The sequence below is a fragment of the Piliocolobus tephrosceles genome, chromosome 11 (genome assembly GCF_002776525.5).
Source record: "Piliocolobus tephrosceles isolate RC106 chromosome 11, ASM277652v3, whole genome shotgun sequence".
Taxonomy (NCBI): domain Eukaryota; kingdom Metazoa; phylum Chordata; class Mammalia; order Primates; family Cercopithecidae; genus Piliocolobus; species Piliocolobus tephrosceles.
In genome coordinates this window covers 87,751,181-87,766,498 of record NC_045444.1, presented here as the reverse complement: position 1 = coordinate 87,766,498, position 15,318 = coordinate 87,751,181, and the positions used below count along the sequence as shown (strand labels likewise).

The 15,318-nt window shown below is 40.2% G+C and overlaps 1 protein-coding gene across 3 annotated transcripts in view; it reads right to left on the bottom strand.

Annotated features, from left to right (window-relative positions):
- Positions 1-15,318, bottom strand: part of STRADB (STE20 related adaptor beta) — a 31,958-nt gene that overhangs the window by 10,240 nt on the left and 6,400 nt on the right. For 2 of the 3 annotated variants that reach the window (XM_023219011.2, XM_023218997.2), the window contains exons 3-4: positions 14,010-14,090; positions 1,692-1,791 (exon numbers count right to left, since the gene is read on the bottom strand). In XM_023219011.2, coding sequence (XP_023074779.1) covers positions 1,692-1,791; positions 14,010-14,090 — 181 coding nt within the window. Of the gene's footprint in view, positions 1-656; positions 859-1,691; positions 1,792-14,009; positions 14,091-15,318 lie in introns of all 3 variants that reach the window. The other variant, XM_023219002.1, reaches the window with a different exon arrangement.

Genomic DNA, 15,318 nt, shown 5'->3' with positions numbered 1-15,318 from the left:
TTTTAAAAAAGACACAGGTAATGAAGATGACACTTCTGGTTGTGCACTGCTGATCTACTACATCTTCCTGACTGTTGCCTGAGTTGTTTTAAATTTGGCATTTTATCAATGGCAGGTCCTGCGGCAGCTGAGAGCTTAGATCCTACAGTCAGAAAGATCTGGTTTCAAATCACTAACCGTATGACTATCTCAGAGCCTCAGTGTCCTCATCTGCGAAATGGGAGTGGCAAAGGGTTAAAGGAAAAAAATACATACTAAATGTTCCGCATCATGCCTGTTAGATGCTACTATTGTCATCACGATTCCACAATGTCTCTCTAGCAGAAGGACAGTAAATTCCAAATCTCCACCTTAAATCATCTGAGTAATAAGGAGGGTAGGTTGTAGACGCCATTCTAAATCCGACCACATGAAGTCCTTCACAACACGTTCCAAACCTGCCTTTCCAGATTCATCTCCTACCACTGCCTACTCTCCCCTTGTCCCAACTTGTAGTCACAGAGGAACTATATGGTATTCTCCCCTAACCATCCTTCCTCAGTCATTTACTGAGGTAAACATGTTTTCACCTTTTTAGAATTGGCACCATCTGAAACTCCTTTCTAATTTTGGGGCATTTGCCACTATGTGTTATTTCAAAAAGGTCAGATCCTTACTCTCCCTTAGTCTCCTTGACCTTGGCATGTGACCTCTGCTTGGCCAACTGGAGCATGGAGTGAAGGACAAAGCAGCAGCAGTCATCAGAGCTCCCTGCAGTGGGCCAGCGTCTGGCGGTGGGCAGTACATTCACTAGGCTGCTCCTCCACAGTCCTGGTTCTTGTCACGCAGCTTCTCTTGGCTTCTTCCAAGCCTATTTCTCTAGCCAATAATTCTGTGAGTTAGCAGCATTGTTCAAATATTCCTTTTTCACTTAAGTTAGCCAGGATTGTTTATGTTGTCTATAACAAAACCTATGACTAGAATATCTAGCAAACTCTTCCTCATTCAAGATCCAGCCCCTTTTTGCCATTTCTCTTAACTCCCAGAGGTGGTTCGTTGTATGCTCCATCTTCTCCGTTCCCATAACACTTAGGACATACCTCTACTAAAGTACCCTCCAGTGCATAAAATGAAGCTATATTGTGTGTTCATCTTCCCAGAGATGATGTCAATTCCAACTGTTCTCCCATGCTTTGTTCCCCTATTTGTTTAACAGATGTTTCTGAATATTCAGAGCAAATGTTTCACATATGTAAAGCTATAAACAATAACCCATCCTATTCCACACTTAACTGAAAAAGCTTTCTATTTCAAATGGGATTTTAGATAAATTTTTAAACTAAGAAGCAATTTAGTTAAAGGACTGTGACTGAAAAGATTTACCTGACTTGATTTTACTTCATACCCAGTAAAAATTATACCCATAAAATAGATGCTTCCCATAATAAACATACAAATAATAAGTATTTAGTGTCTTCCTCATCTAAATGTACTTCAATGGAAAAGTAAATGTTCTAGACAGTAATCTTGAAAAAATCTGAGTCATTATTTTAAGATAGACATAAATTAATTGAATCCACTTGACTGACACAATTAGCATCTAGTTTTCTGCTGGAGGTAACAACAGAAAAAAACTCGTCTACAAAATAATATTTTTGTCATCAATTTAATTTCTAACGCTGAAGGGTCAATTAGAAATTCAGAATTATTACCTATTTCTACTTGGAGCTCGTAGTGAGAAACGTTGGTGGAACATACTACTTCGCTTGCTCTAGTGGATGGAGGTGACCAGGAAAGGGTTGGCTCATCGACCTGCATTTGTTTTTAAAGATAAAAACAAAATAGATGAAATTATTGGTCCCCCTGCCCCAATATAAAACACTTGGTCCCCCTGCCCCTAATGAGCACCTCTGTGTTATATTTTCAAACACAGAGGTACTCATTAGGAAGGTACTGCAAAGTGGCTTAAGAGACTGTTTTAAGATCTAAAAGGAATTTACCAGTTGCTCATTGATGTTAGTTAGAAAGCCGTTAGCCTATGGAGAGGGCAGGAAAAGGAGATTTACAGATAGCAAGGAATACTTTCCAGCGTACTTTCCAGTAAAATGTTTAGGAGTTGCAAAGAATGTTAATTCTTCAGGATAGCTGACAAATGTACCAAGCGAAGAGCTGCAGAGACCTGTGAGGGATATTCTATGCTTGTGCTCTTGCTTCAAGCTACAGCCATATTTTGCACAAGGTACATGCTCTGCTAGTGAAGATGTTAACAGTCAAGGAACAGTTTCTAGACTGCAGCCTATTAAAATTGCTGATGAAGTTTTTAGCAAGATGAATCAGATGGGAGGTCAGAAAGAAAAATCAAAGGAGACAGACCTCCTAAGTGTATGACCAAGTACTGATAGGAGGTCCCATGGTGTGCTTTGGAGTGAGAGTCAGGTTTGCACCTGAATACAGTGACAGTGAAATAACATGGAGGTATGAAAAAGAAGAAGCCTAAACTACTGGCTTCATATGATAGCCATGAGGGTCTCCCAATGGACGTAAGTACTCCAACTTAGGAGCCTCTACAGACAGGTGGCAGGGGAAGGAAAAAAGGGGAAAAATAACATTACTATATGCTAGGAATTGTGTTAACTCCTTTTCACATTCTTAGCTCTTTTTAATCAAGAGACAGAGATGGAGTTTGAAACAGTCACAGGATTAAATGTTCCCTAAACTTTAAGAGAGCAGGAAAAAAAGAATTATAAACCCATGGCTAAAGATGAATAAGGGTGACTATTGTTCAAGAGGAATGAAAGAATGTAAAAAGAAATTCTACTATACAATTGGAAATAATCCTGATGAGAAAACAAATCAAAATAATGCAATTTAGTTTCTCTTTTTTTCTGCCTCTTGACAATCTGATGGAAGCAATTCAGTTTCTTCAAAACAGGTAGTCTTCAGATAAACTCAGATTTAAAGACCACATAAAAGAGACAGAAAGAAAATATTACAATTTAAAAAATTTTTAAGTGATATCAACCTGTAAGCCTGTCAGGAAGGCGAGAGACATAATGAACTAAGGCTCATAGTTCATAGGCTTGGAAAAAACAGCATAATGTTACGGGGTGATGGATTAAAATCAGAACTAATCAGCGACTATTTTGCTTCCATCTATTCCATTAGGGAATTAGTCTTATTTAAACTAGAAGGGACACTTGTAAATAACACTTGTAAATAAACTTGTAAATAAGTATTCAAAGCTCTAAAAAGGTTGTTTTAAATAGGTTCAAACCTCCAGGCCCAGGGCAATTACACTTCGGATATGAAGTTTGCAACTATGGTAGAACTCAGATGAAAAACCAGAATAGAAGTAGCAAACAATGACCCAATTTTCAAAAAGGGAGAAAACTGCAAAGGGGCAAGCTTGATGCTGCTGCCCAGTAAAGTCAGAGATCAAATTATTCAATAGGTGAATTATGGGCACTTTAAAAAGCCACATGGTAATCCCAAGAAGACAACTCAGATTTACTAAGAGCAAATCATCCCAAACTAACCCTGCTTCTCTTTTTCACTTGATGATCAGTTAGATGATAGAAAGCAAAAATTATGGCAAAGTCCTTGCCTTTGTTCTGTTAAACTTTTTAATGACTTCCTGAAAATGAAACAGGCCGGCTTGAAAAAAGAAACAGTATGGATCATGCATTGCTGGACATAGCTAATTACCAGAAAAAAAAAAAAAGGCAGGACTCACAATCATCCTGCAGCTAGAAGAATGGGCCCAGTTCAATAAAATTTTACAAGGATAAATGCAAAACCTTACACTTAAGTTAACAAACAAACAAACAAAAAACAATAGCCTAAATACAAAATTGAGGATACCAGGTTTATGACTTGGAGGTTTCAGTGTGTGACAGAGAAGGTTAAATAAAAGCATAATATTGAGCTACATTTACAGAAGCAAAATTGAGCAGACTTGAAGAGACAAGAGTTTCACTGTATTCTGAAATGATTAGATAGTATCTGGAGCACTATGGATAATTGAGACACCACAGTTTAAGGGGGAATTATAAAATGGTGACTGTAAAATGGTGATGCCTGGAGAAGGCCAACCAAGTCGGTGAAGGTTCCAGCAACAATGGAGGAGTTGGAAATATTTAATCTGGAAAAGAAAATATTAAGAATATATATATGGCCGGGTGCGGTGGCTCACGCCTCTAATCCCAGCACTTTGGGAGGCCGAGGTGGGCGGATCACAAGGTCAGGAGATCGAGACCACGGTGAAACCCCGTCTCTACTAAAAATACAAAAAATTAGCCGGGCGTGGTGGAGGGCGCCTGTAGTCCCAGCTACTCGGGAGGCTGAGACAGAAGAATGGCATGAACCCGGGAGGTGGAGCTTGCAGTGAGCCGAGATCTCACCACTGCACTCCAGCCTGGGCGACAGAGCCAGACTCCGTCTCAAAAAAAAAAAAAAAATTAAAAAAAAAAAAAAAAGAATATATATAGTTGCCATTTGCAAGTGACCAAAAGACTAATATAGAAGGGTAAACAATTGTTCAGCGAGAAGAGCTGAGATCAACAGATAGAAGCTCCAGGAAGTAGATTTCAGTTCCGCATAAGAAATGTGGAGTAACCAGTGCTATCCACGTGTAGTTCAGGCATCAAGTTGCCTCTTTCCATTATCCTCTCTCCATTGATATATTCGGAGGTTGGACGACCACCATTGACAGTACTTGAGCTACACGGAGGTACAAGAACTGGAAGTAAAGAGGGAATGGTCAGCAATTGCAAGGCTAGAAAAATAAAAGTTTTGATGCCCACAAATGTCTGCTTGCAGTGAAAGGAAGTACTGTGATATGAATTTCAAGTACTTTGACAGCTGTCATTAGTTCTCCATTATACATTAAACTGCTTCTAATTATGATTTGGTTTCTCATGTAACTTTTCTATAAGAGTGGATTGATGATACAATGTAAGGGCACCATTTCCTCTGGCACTGGGAGACTGGGTTTATAATGAGCTTGATTAATGTGGATCTGATACTGAAATATGGATCCACTCTAGGTTTGCTGACTAAATCCAGTTTCTGATCCAAGAGGCTGAGGAACATCATGGTTCAATAATCAAGCCAATGAATAGCACTCTGAAGTGTTTTCAGAGAGATCCTGCCAGACTTTTACTTGTGGTGAAACATACCTTTCTGTATGTTTCTATTTTTCTGTGATGACTATTTTTCTACAATGGAGCTTTTTTATTTAAATTTCTACAATGAACTCTCAGAGATATTGTAGAGAACACTCCCTACATAAGTTGAAAATTAGACTAGATGGCCTCTTATGAATCACTGTAATGCTAAAATTGGATTATTTTAAAAAGCAGCATCTCAGCTCAAACACCACAGCCTTTCATTTGCAAAGGTTAACTATAGAAAATGAATTTTCCTACAGAAAGAGGGGTTTCCAAAGTTACAGGAGACACAAATCACTTGGAAAAGCAGACTGTCCTCCAAACATGATATTTTAACATAAAATTTAATCCTATCTACAAAGTCCAGGCCAATGGAAAACAAGTTGTCCAAAGAAAAGACGACAGATGGTGTTTTACAGCATGACTCAAGAGAGTGCACAGGGAAGTTTTTCTAGTCATCAGGCACCAGTTTCCAGCTGGTGTCAACTTACATTATACAACTTTTCCAATTCATGTTTCCACGAGAGACTTCAGATTATGCTTCTGCTTCTCTCACTGAAGATTTTAGTCTAACTCTACTAACAGAGAGGGATGTGACATTTCAATCCTTAAATTATAGAAAGGCTCCAACCTGGAGGTTTAAAGGATTCAGGTGGCAGCTGTGAACATTTGCTTAGTTCTAGGCCTCTCTCGGTAACAGCATGGAGACAAGAATCACTTTACTTTCTGCCTCACCCAAAGGGATTTACTTGAATTAAAACTCAGACTGGGAGGGAGGTGGAGAAAGATGGCTGAATAGAACCCTCTAGCAATCTTCCCCCACCCTTCATGAACACCAAATTGAACAACTATCCAAACAAGAAGGCACCTTCGTAAGAATAAAAAATCAGGTGAGCTATCACAGTACCTGGTTTTAACTTCCTATCACTGAAAGAGGCACTGAACAGGGTAGGGAAGACAGTCTTGAATAGCTGATGATTCCCCTTCCTCATCCCCCGGGGAGGGAGAGTGCAGTGATTGTGGGACTTTGCACTGGAACTCAGTGTTGCCTGTCACAGCAGAAAGCAACACAGTAAAGAATTCAGCCACCGCCCAAGGAGGGAGCATTTAGATCAGCCTTAGCCAGAGGGGAATCACCCATCCCAGCAGTTGGAACCTGAATTCCAGCAAGCCTTGTCTGCCACCACAGGCTGAAAGCCTCTGGGGTCCTAAATAAACTTGAAAGGTAGTCTAGGCCACAAGGACTGCAATTCCAGGGCAATTCCTGGTGCTGTGCTGGGCTTGGGGCCAGTGGACTTGGGGGTCCATGACCTAGTGAGACACCAGCCAGGGCAGCCAAGGGAGTGCTTCTGTCACTCCTCTTCTAACCCCAGGCCGTGCAGCTTGTAGCTCCAGGAGATTCCTTCCTTTCCCTTGAGGAGGGGAGAGGAAAGGAGGCTTGGTCTTGAATAAAAAGGACTTTGTCTTGCAACTTGGATTCCAGCTCAGCCACAGTAGAATAGGGTACCAGATTCCTGAGGCCCCCATTCCAAGCCCTAGCTCCTGGACACCATTTCTAGACACACCCTGGGCCAGAAGGGAAACTGCTCCCATGAAGAGAAGGACCTAGTTCTGGCAGGATCCATCACCTGCTGACTAGGACCTTGCGCCTTGAATAACCATCAACACTACCCAGGCAGTACTTGCTGTGGGCCTTGGGTGAAACTCAGGGCCATGCTGGCTTCAGGTGTGAACTAGGACATTCCCAACTGTGGTGGCCACAGGTAGAGGCTCCTTTTGCTTGAGTAGAGGAGAGGGGAGAGTAAAGGGGGCTTGGTCTTGCAGCTTGGGTACCAGCTCAGCCACGGTAGGCTAGAGCACCAAGCACACTCCTGGGGTCCCTGATTCCAGGCCTTGGCTCCTGGATAGGACTTCTGGACTGGCCCTGGGCTAAACAGTAGCCCACTGCCCTGAAGAGAGAAACCCAGGCCTGGCAATATTCACCACAAACTGACAGAAGAGCCCTGGGCCTTGAGTGAACACTGGCAATAGCCAGGCAGGACTCTGCTATGGGCCGGGGACAATGGTGGCCATGAGACTCCTTCTGCCTGACGAAGGGAGAGGGAAGAATAGGAAGGACTTTGTCCTGTGGTTTGGATGCCAGCTCAGCTGCAGTAGAATAGAGCACAAAGTAGATTCCTAAGGTTCCTGACCCATGGCCCTGGCCCCCAGAAGGCATTTCTGGACCCACCCAGGGTCAGGTGGGGAGCTCACTGCCCTGAAGAGAAGGACACAGCCTGGCTGGATTCAACACCTGGTGACTGAAGAGCCCCTGGTCCTTGAGTGAACATCCAGCTGGGCAGTGGTGGCTGCAGGACTGGGGCAAGACCCAGCGCTGTGCTGAGCTTCAGGTCTGACCCAGTGCAGTCCTAGTTGTGGTGGCAACGGCAGTGCTTGTGTCACCCCTCGCCCAGCTCCAGGCAGCTCAGCATGGAAAGAGAAACTGTTTGGGGAGAAAGTAAGGGAAGAAAACGAGATTCCCTGCCTAGTAATCCAGGTAATTCTCTCAGACCTTACCCAAGACCACCAGGATGGTACTTCTTTTTTTTTTTTTTTTTGGGGGGACAGAGTCTCGCTCTGTCGCCCAGGCTGGAGTGCAGTGGCCGGATCTCAGCTCACTGCAAGCTCCGCCCCCCGGGTTCACACCATTCTCCTGCCTCAGCCTCCCAAGTGGCTGGGATTACAGGCGCCCGCCACCTCGCCCGGCTAGTTTTCCTGTATTTTTTAGTAGAGACAGGGTTTCACCGTGTTCGCCAGGATGGTCTCAATCTCCTGACCTCGTGATCCGCCTGTCTCGGCCTCCCAAAGTGCTGGGATTACAGGCTTGAGCCACTGCACCCGGCCCAAGATGGTACTTCTGTGAGTCTGCAAGAGTCACAGTTTTGCTGGGCTTGAAGTGGTCCTAATGCAGATAGAGTTGCAGTGACCAAAGACTTAGATCACAATACTCAATTCCCTGTAAATACTTGGAAAGTCTTCCCAAGAAGAATGGATACGAGTAAGTTCAGCCTTCAAAGACTATGATAAATACGTAACGCTTCAATGTGCAGACATTAATGAACATCCACAAGCATCAAGAACATCTAGGAAAACATGATTTCACCAAATGAGCAAAGTAAGGTACCAGTGACCAATCCCAGAGTGACAGAGACACGTGACCTTCCAGACAGAGAATTTGAAATAGCTGTTTTGGGGAAGTTCAACAAATTTCAAGATAATGCAGAGAAGGAATTCAGAATCCCATCAGATAAATTTAACAAAGAGATGCAACTAATTTTTTAAAAATCAAACAAATTCTAATTCAACTGACATACTGAAGAATGCATTAGAGTCTCTCAATAGCAAAACTGATCAAGCAGAAGAATTAGTGAAATTGAAGATAGGTTATTTGAAAATACACAGAGAAGACAAAATAAAAAAGAGTATGAAAGAATGAAGCACACCTATAAGATCTAGAAAATAGCCTCAAAAGGGCATATCTAAGAGTTATTGGCATTGAAGAGGAGGTAGAGAAAAATATCAGAATAGAAAGTTTATTCAAAGGGATAATAACAGAGAACTTTCCAAACCTAGAGAAAGATATCAATATCCAAGTATCCAAGAAGTTATCCAAGTATCCAAGATATCAATATCCAGTATCCAAGAAGGTTATGGAACACCCAGCAGATTTAACCCAAAAAAGACATTTAACAAGCAAACTTCCAAAGGTCAAAGATAAAGAAAGGATCCTAAAAGAAGTAAGAAAAAAGAAAGAACATATAAAGGGGCTCCGATACATCTTGTAGCAGACTTATCAGTGGAAACCTTACAGGCCGGGAGAGAGTAGCAGAACATATTTAAAGTGCTGAAGGAAAAACTTTTTTTTTTTTTTGAGACAGAGTCTCACTCTGTCACCCAGGCTGGAGTGCAATGGTGCGATCTCGGCTCACTGCAACCTCCACCTCCTGAGTTCAAGCGATTCTCCTGCCTCAGCCTCCTGAGTGGGGGGATTACAGGCGTATGCAACCACGTCCAGCTAATTTTTTGTATTTTTAGTAGAGATGGGGTTTCACCATGTTAGCCAGGATGGTCTTGATCTCCTGACCTTGTGATCTGCCCACCCTGGCCTCCCAAAGTGCTGGGATTACAGGTGTGAGCCACCGCACCCGGTGAAAAACTTTCACAGTTTATCCAGTGAAAATATCCTTCAAACATGGAAGGAGAAATAAAGACTTTCCCAGAAAAACAAAAGCTGAGGGATTTCATCAATGCCAGACCTCTCCTACAAAAAATGCTAAAGGGAGTTCTTCAGTCTAAAAGAAAACGATGTTAACAAGCAGTAAGAAATTATCTGAAGGTACAAAACTCACTGGTAATAATAAATACACACATAAAAACAGACTATTATAACATTGTAATTGTGGTGTGTAAACTACTCATATCTTGAGTAGAAAGATTAAAAGATGAACAAATAATAACTACAATACCTTTTCAAAATAGTATAAGAAGATATAAATAGAAACCACAAAAAGTTAAAAAAACAGGAGGAATGAAGTTAAAGTATACAGTTTTTATTAGTTCTCTCTTTGCCTGTTTGTTTCTGCAATCAGTGTCAAGTTGTCAGTTTAAAATAACATGTTATGTTATTTGCAAGCCTCACAGTAACCTCAAATAATAAAATCTACAACGCATACACACAACAAAAATAAAAAACAAGAAACTAAAACATACCACCAGAGAAAATAAACTTCACAAAAAGGAAGAAGACAGGAAGGAAGGAAGAGAATACACAACAAATAACAAAAGCCAGCAGTTAAGTCCTTATCAATAATAACACTGAATATCAGTGGATTAAACTCTCCAATGAATAGACATAGAGTAGCTGAATTAATTTTAAAAAAAGATTCAATTATCTGTTGCCTACAAGAACCATACTTCACCTATAAAGACACTCATAGACTGAAAATAAATAGGGTAAGAAAAATATTCCATATAAATGGAAACAGAAAAAGAACAGGAGTCGATATGCACGTATATCAGGCAAAATAAATTTCAAGGCAAAACTTATAAAAAGAGACATGGAAGGTCGTTATATAATCCTAAGCAAAAAGGAAAAAAACTGGAGGAATCACATTATACTACAGAGTTATTGTACTTCAAATTATACTACAGAGTTATTGTAACCAAAACAGCTTGGTGCTTGTATACAAACAGACACACAGACCAATGGAACAGAACAGAGAACTCAGAAATAAATCCATACATCTACAGTGAACTCATTTTTGACAAAGATGCCAAGAACATACACTGGGGAAAGGACAGTCTCTTCAATAAATGGTGCTGGGGGCCGGGCGCAGTGGCTCAAGCCTGTAATCCCAGCACTTTGGGAGGCTGAGACGGGCGAATCACGAGGTCAGGAGATCGAGACCATCCTGGCTAACACGGTGAAACCCCGTCTCTACTAAAAAAAAAAATACAAAAAACTAGCTGGGCGAGGTGGCGGGCGCCTGTAGTCCCAGCTACTCCGGAGGCTGAGGTGGGAGAATGGCGTAAACCCAGGAGGCGGAGCTTGCACTGAGCTGAGATCCGGCGACTGCACTCCAGCCTGGGTGACAGAGCGAGACTCCGTCTCAAAAATAAAATAAAATAAAATAAAATAAAAAATTAAAAAAAAATAAATGGTGCTGGGAAAACTGGATATTTGTATGCAGAAGAATGAAAGTAGACCCGTATCTCTTGCTATAATAAAAAATAAAATTGAAATGGATTAAAGACTTAAATCTAAGACCTCAAACCATGAAATTACTACAAGAAAACATGGAGGAAGTTGTCCAGGAAATTGGTCTGGGCAAAGATTAATTGAGTAATACCCCAAAAGTAGAGGCAATCAAGCAAAAATGGACAAATGAAATCACAGCGAGTTAAAAAGTTTCACAGAACAAAAGAAAAAACAAAGTGAAGAGACAACCCACAGAATGGGAGAAAATATTTGCAAATTACTCATCTGACAAGGGATTAATAACCAGAATATATAAGGAGCTCAAACAATCCAATTTAAAAAATCTAACCATCTGATTTAAAAATGGGCAAAAGATCTAGAAATAGACATTTCTCAAAAGAAGACATACGGTTCTGGGCACAGTGGCTCACACCTGTAAGCCCAATACTTTGGGAGGCTGAGGTGGGAGGATCACTGGAGGCCAGGAGTTCAAGATCAGCCTGGTCAACATAGTAAGACCTCTTTTAATTAGCTGGGTGTGGTAATACATGCCTGTAGTCCTAGCTTATCAATAACCTGAGGTGAAAGGATTGCTTAACCCAGGAGTTCAAGCTCACTGCTGTGAGCTATGATTACATCACTGCAGTGTAGCCTGGGTGGCAAATCTTTTTGGCCATCTCCAAAAAAATAAAAATAAAAACAATTTTTCTTTAAAGATGACATACAAATGGCAAACAGGTATATGAAAAAGTGCTCAACATCACTGATCATCAGAGAAATGCAAATCAAAACTACAAGGGGATACCATCTCACCCTAGTTAAAATGGCTTTTATCCAAAAGACAGGCAATAACAAATGCTGGTGAGGATACGGAGAAAAGAGAACCCTCAAATACTGTTGTGATAATGCAAATTAGTACAACCACTATGGAGAACAGTATGGAGGTTCCTCAAAAAACAAAAAACAAAACAAAACAAAACAAAAACTACCATATGATCCAGCAATCCCACTGATAGGTATATATCCAAAAGAAAAGAAATCAGTATATCAAAGAGATATATACGCATCCATGTTTATTGCAGCACTATTAACAATAGCCAAGATTTGGAAGAAACCTAAGTGTCCATCAACAGATGAATGGATAAAGAAAATGTGGTACATATGTACAATGGAATATTATTTAGCCATAAAAAAGAATGAGATACTACCATTTGCAACAACATGGATGAAAGTGAAGAACATTATGTTAAGTGAAATATGGCAGGCCCAGAAAGACAAACTTCACATGTTCTCACTCACTTGTGGGAGCTAAAAATTAAAACAACTGAACTCATGGAGATAGAGAATAGAGGCCAAGAAGGGGTGGGTATACTGGAGATGGTTAATGAGTACAAAAATATAGTTAGATAGAATGAATAAGATCTAGTATTTGATAGCATGACAGAGTGACTACAGTCAACAATAACTTATTGTACATTTTAAAATAACTAAAAGTATAATTGGAATGTTTATAACACAAAGAAATGATTTATGCTTAAAGTGATAGATAACCCATTTACCCTGATGTAATTATTACATATCATATGCCTGTATCAAAATATCTCAGGTACCCCATAAATATATACACCTTCTAAGTACTCCAATTAAAAAAAAAAACCCTCAGATACTACGTCGTATTTTATGAAGAGACAGGTAACTAGAAGACTAGAGTATTAATGAATAAAAAGCCAAATAACAGAAATAAAGACAGCTGAAGATAGGGCTGGGGGTTAAATTATAAGTAAAACTAACTGGAATTCACTAATTTTGTAGCGAATAAGGCATTTGCAAGGTTGGTTCCATTCTGTAGTAAAAAATGCAATATAAAGTATGGAATAAGGAGAGGAAAAGATCCCAAAGAAATATCCTAAGATATATCTAAGATATACAGGAGCAGAGCCAAATAAAAAGTGTAAGCGGAAAAGCTTCATAGATACAATATTTGAACCAATTCTTTAAGGATGAGGAAGAATTTCAGAAGCAGAAAAGAAAAAAGAGTATTTCAAGTAGAGAATGAAACTAAGACATATTCTACACCAGTTAAGAGCCCTCATATTATGCTCATTTACACTTTATTCCATAGGCTTTAGTAAGCCAATGGAAGTTTCAAAGCTGGAAAGCGACACAAGCAGGCCTGTATTGGTAGCAGTACTGAACACTAACAGATGTGAGTGGTGGGAGAAGACTATGTGTGTGTCTAGGAGAGTAGAGGCAACGAGTCCACCTGCAAGAGCCCAGGTGAGAGACAATGAGACCTGAGCAGTAGCAGTGCTCATGTGAAGTAGGGAATAGACCCCAGGGCATTTCAGAGACAGATTCAGAAGACTTGGTGAATAATAAATATGGGGGCAGAGGTAGAGGCTGTGTGAGGATAACTCTAAAGTTTCTAGTTAGGATGACAGAGTGGATGAGTTTTCATTAGCAGAAGTAGGAAATACAACAAGTTGGTGGGTTTAAAAGAAGATTAAGGTTTTATTCAAACTGAGTAGTGATGCCTTTGAAAAATCCAATTAGAGGTATTCTAGAGACATGTCTGTTGCCCAGGAAAGAGTCTGGAGTAAAAATCTGAGACACATCAGTTCTGCTTGATGCCAGGGTCCCCTCAGGAAACCTGTGGTAACTCCAGGACAATCTGAAATCTGCGGGAAAGAGTCTGGGGTTGCAGGTAAAAATCTGAGAAGCATCAGTTCTGCTTGATGCCAGGGTCCCCTCAGGAAACCTGTGGTAACTCCAAGACAATCTGAAATTTGAACAACTTAAGTCATAGGAATAGGTAAACTGCTTAGGAAGAGCCACTTTAGGAAGAAGAGAAATGGCCAGTTATAGACTCCTGGAAAATGGCAGGAGAAAGGAGAAATAGTAAAAGACACTGTAAAGAAAAAGAAATAGAGGAGAACCAGAAGTGAATAGAAGACAAAGTTAGAGCATTAATTGTACTCAACTATTTTTGTTTTAGAGATGAGATCTCACTATGTTGCCCAGGCTGGTCTCAAACTCTTAGGCTCAAGTGATCCTCCTGCCTTCGCCTCCCAAAGTGTTGGGATTACAGGTGTGAACCACTGCATCCAGCCTAACCATTTTCTTACCAAGTATTGATGGATACTGGTTTCAGACTGTTTTTCAGGTCTGAGTGATTCAACTTGTGTTCTTGAAGTGCAGAAACAATCCTGGAAGTCAGAAATGCATTACATAAGTGAAAAATAAGTTACAGTTAAGCAGGGGTGGTGTGTAGATACAAAAAGGTCTAGTGACTACAGTGGGGAGCAGAGAGGAAGGGCAACATGCAGGAACCTGGAATTGAAGCCAGGATCCACATCGTGGGGGAACTCAGTGTGGAACAGAAGGGAGAAGTGGCTGGGCATGCAGACAAACTTCATATATGTTAGCAGTTCACTTGGTGCTATCGCTGATCCTTGCCCTCTTTTCTTGATGTCATAATAATTCATTTTAACTGTTGGTGTTAATTTTTAACTCCGTCTGTCAACACCACTGAGATTTTCTTCTGAATATTTAGCCAAAGATTATTCTGCTGTATTCATTATAATTATTTTTATTTTGATCCTCAGCTACCTTCTTAAGTATAGAAACCATGTTTATTCACATTAAGCCACATATTGAGTGAAAAAATAATTATTTTTAAAGGTGATAAACATCTCTAATTACAACTCAAAGCAAATTAAGAGAGACTTATTTTATCATCACAATTTACATTTTTCTACATATTTACCCATAGTTCTATTATTATTTATTGCCAATAAAGAAATGTTAACACCTACATGTGGTTTATCACATCATCAATCAGCTGACCTTATACTATTTAGGAAGAAAAAGTATGTCAAAAGAAAAGTATAAACACATTTTATGAGAGGCTTTCATAACAAGGTATTTTCAGTATTTGAAAAACTTTTTTTTTTTTTTCTTTTTTTGAGATGGAGTCTCACTCTATCACCCATGCTAGAGTGCAGTGGTGCAATCTCAACTCGATGCAACCTCTGCCTCCTGGGTTCAAGCAATTCTCCTGCCTCAACTTCCTGAGCAACTGGGATTATAGGCGCCTGCCACCATGCCTGGCTAATTTTTGTAGTTTTAGTAGAGATGGGGTTTCACCATGTTGGCCAGGCTGGTTTTGGACTCCTGACCTCAAGTGTTCCACCCACCTCAGCCTCCCAAAGTGCTGGGATTACAGGCGTGAACCATTTCAGAATTTTTAATTTCAAGCATCTTATGGACATTTATTTTTATATAAACATTAAGGTACAATTTCAAATGAGTCTCTTAAGATATGTCTACCTATGTCTACTTAACACTTTGTAGTCAATTACTTAAAAGTAAGTTTCCTTTTAAGAAATGTCAGAATTTCTCACTAATCAAACTAGTCATTTTCCCAGTTAGCCT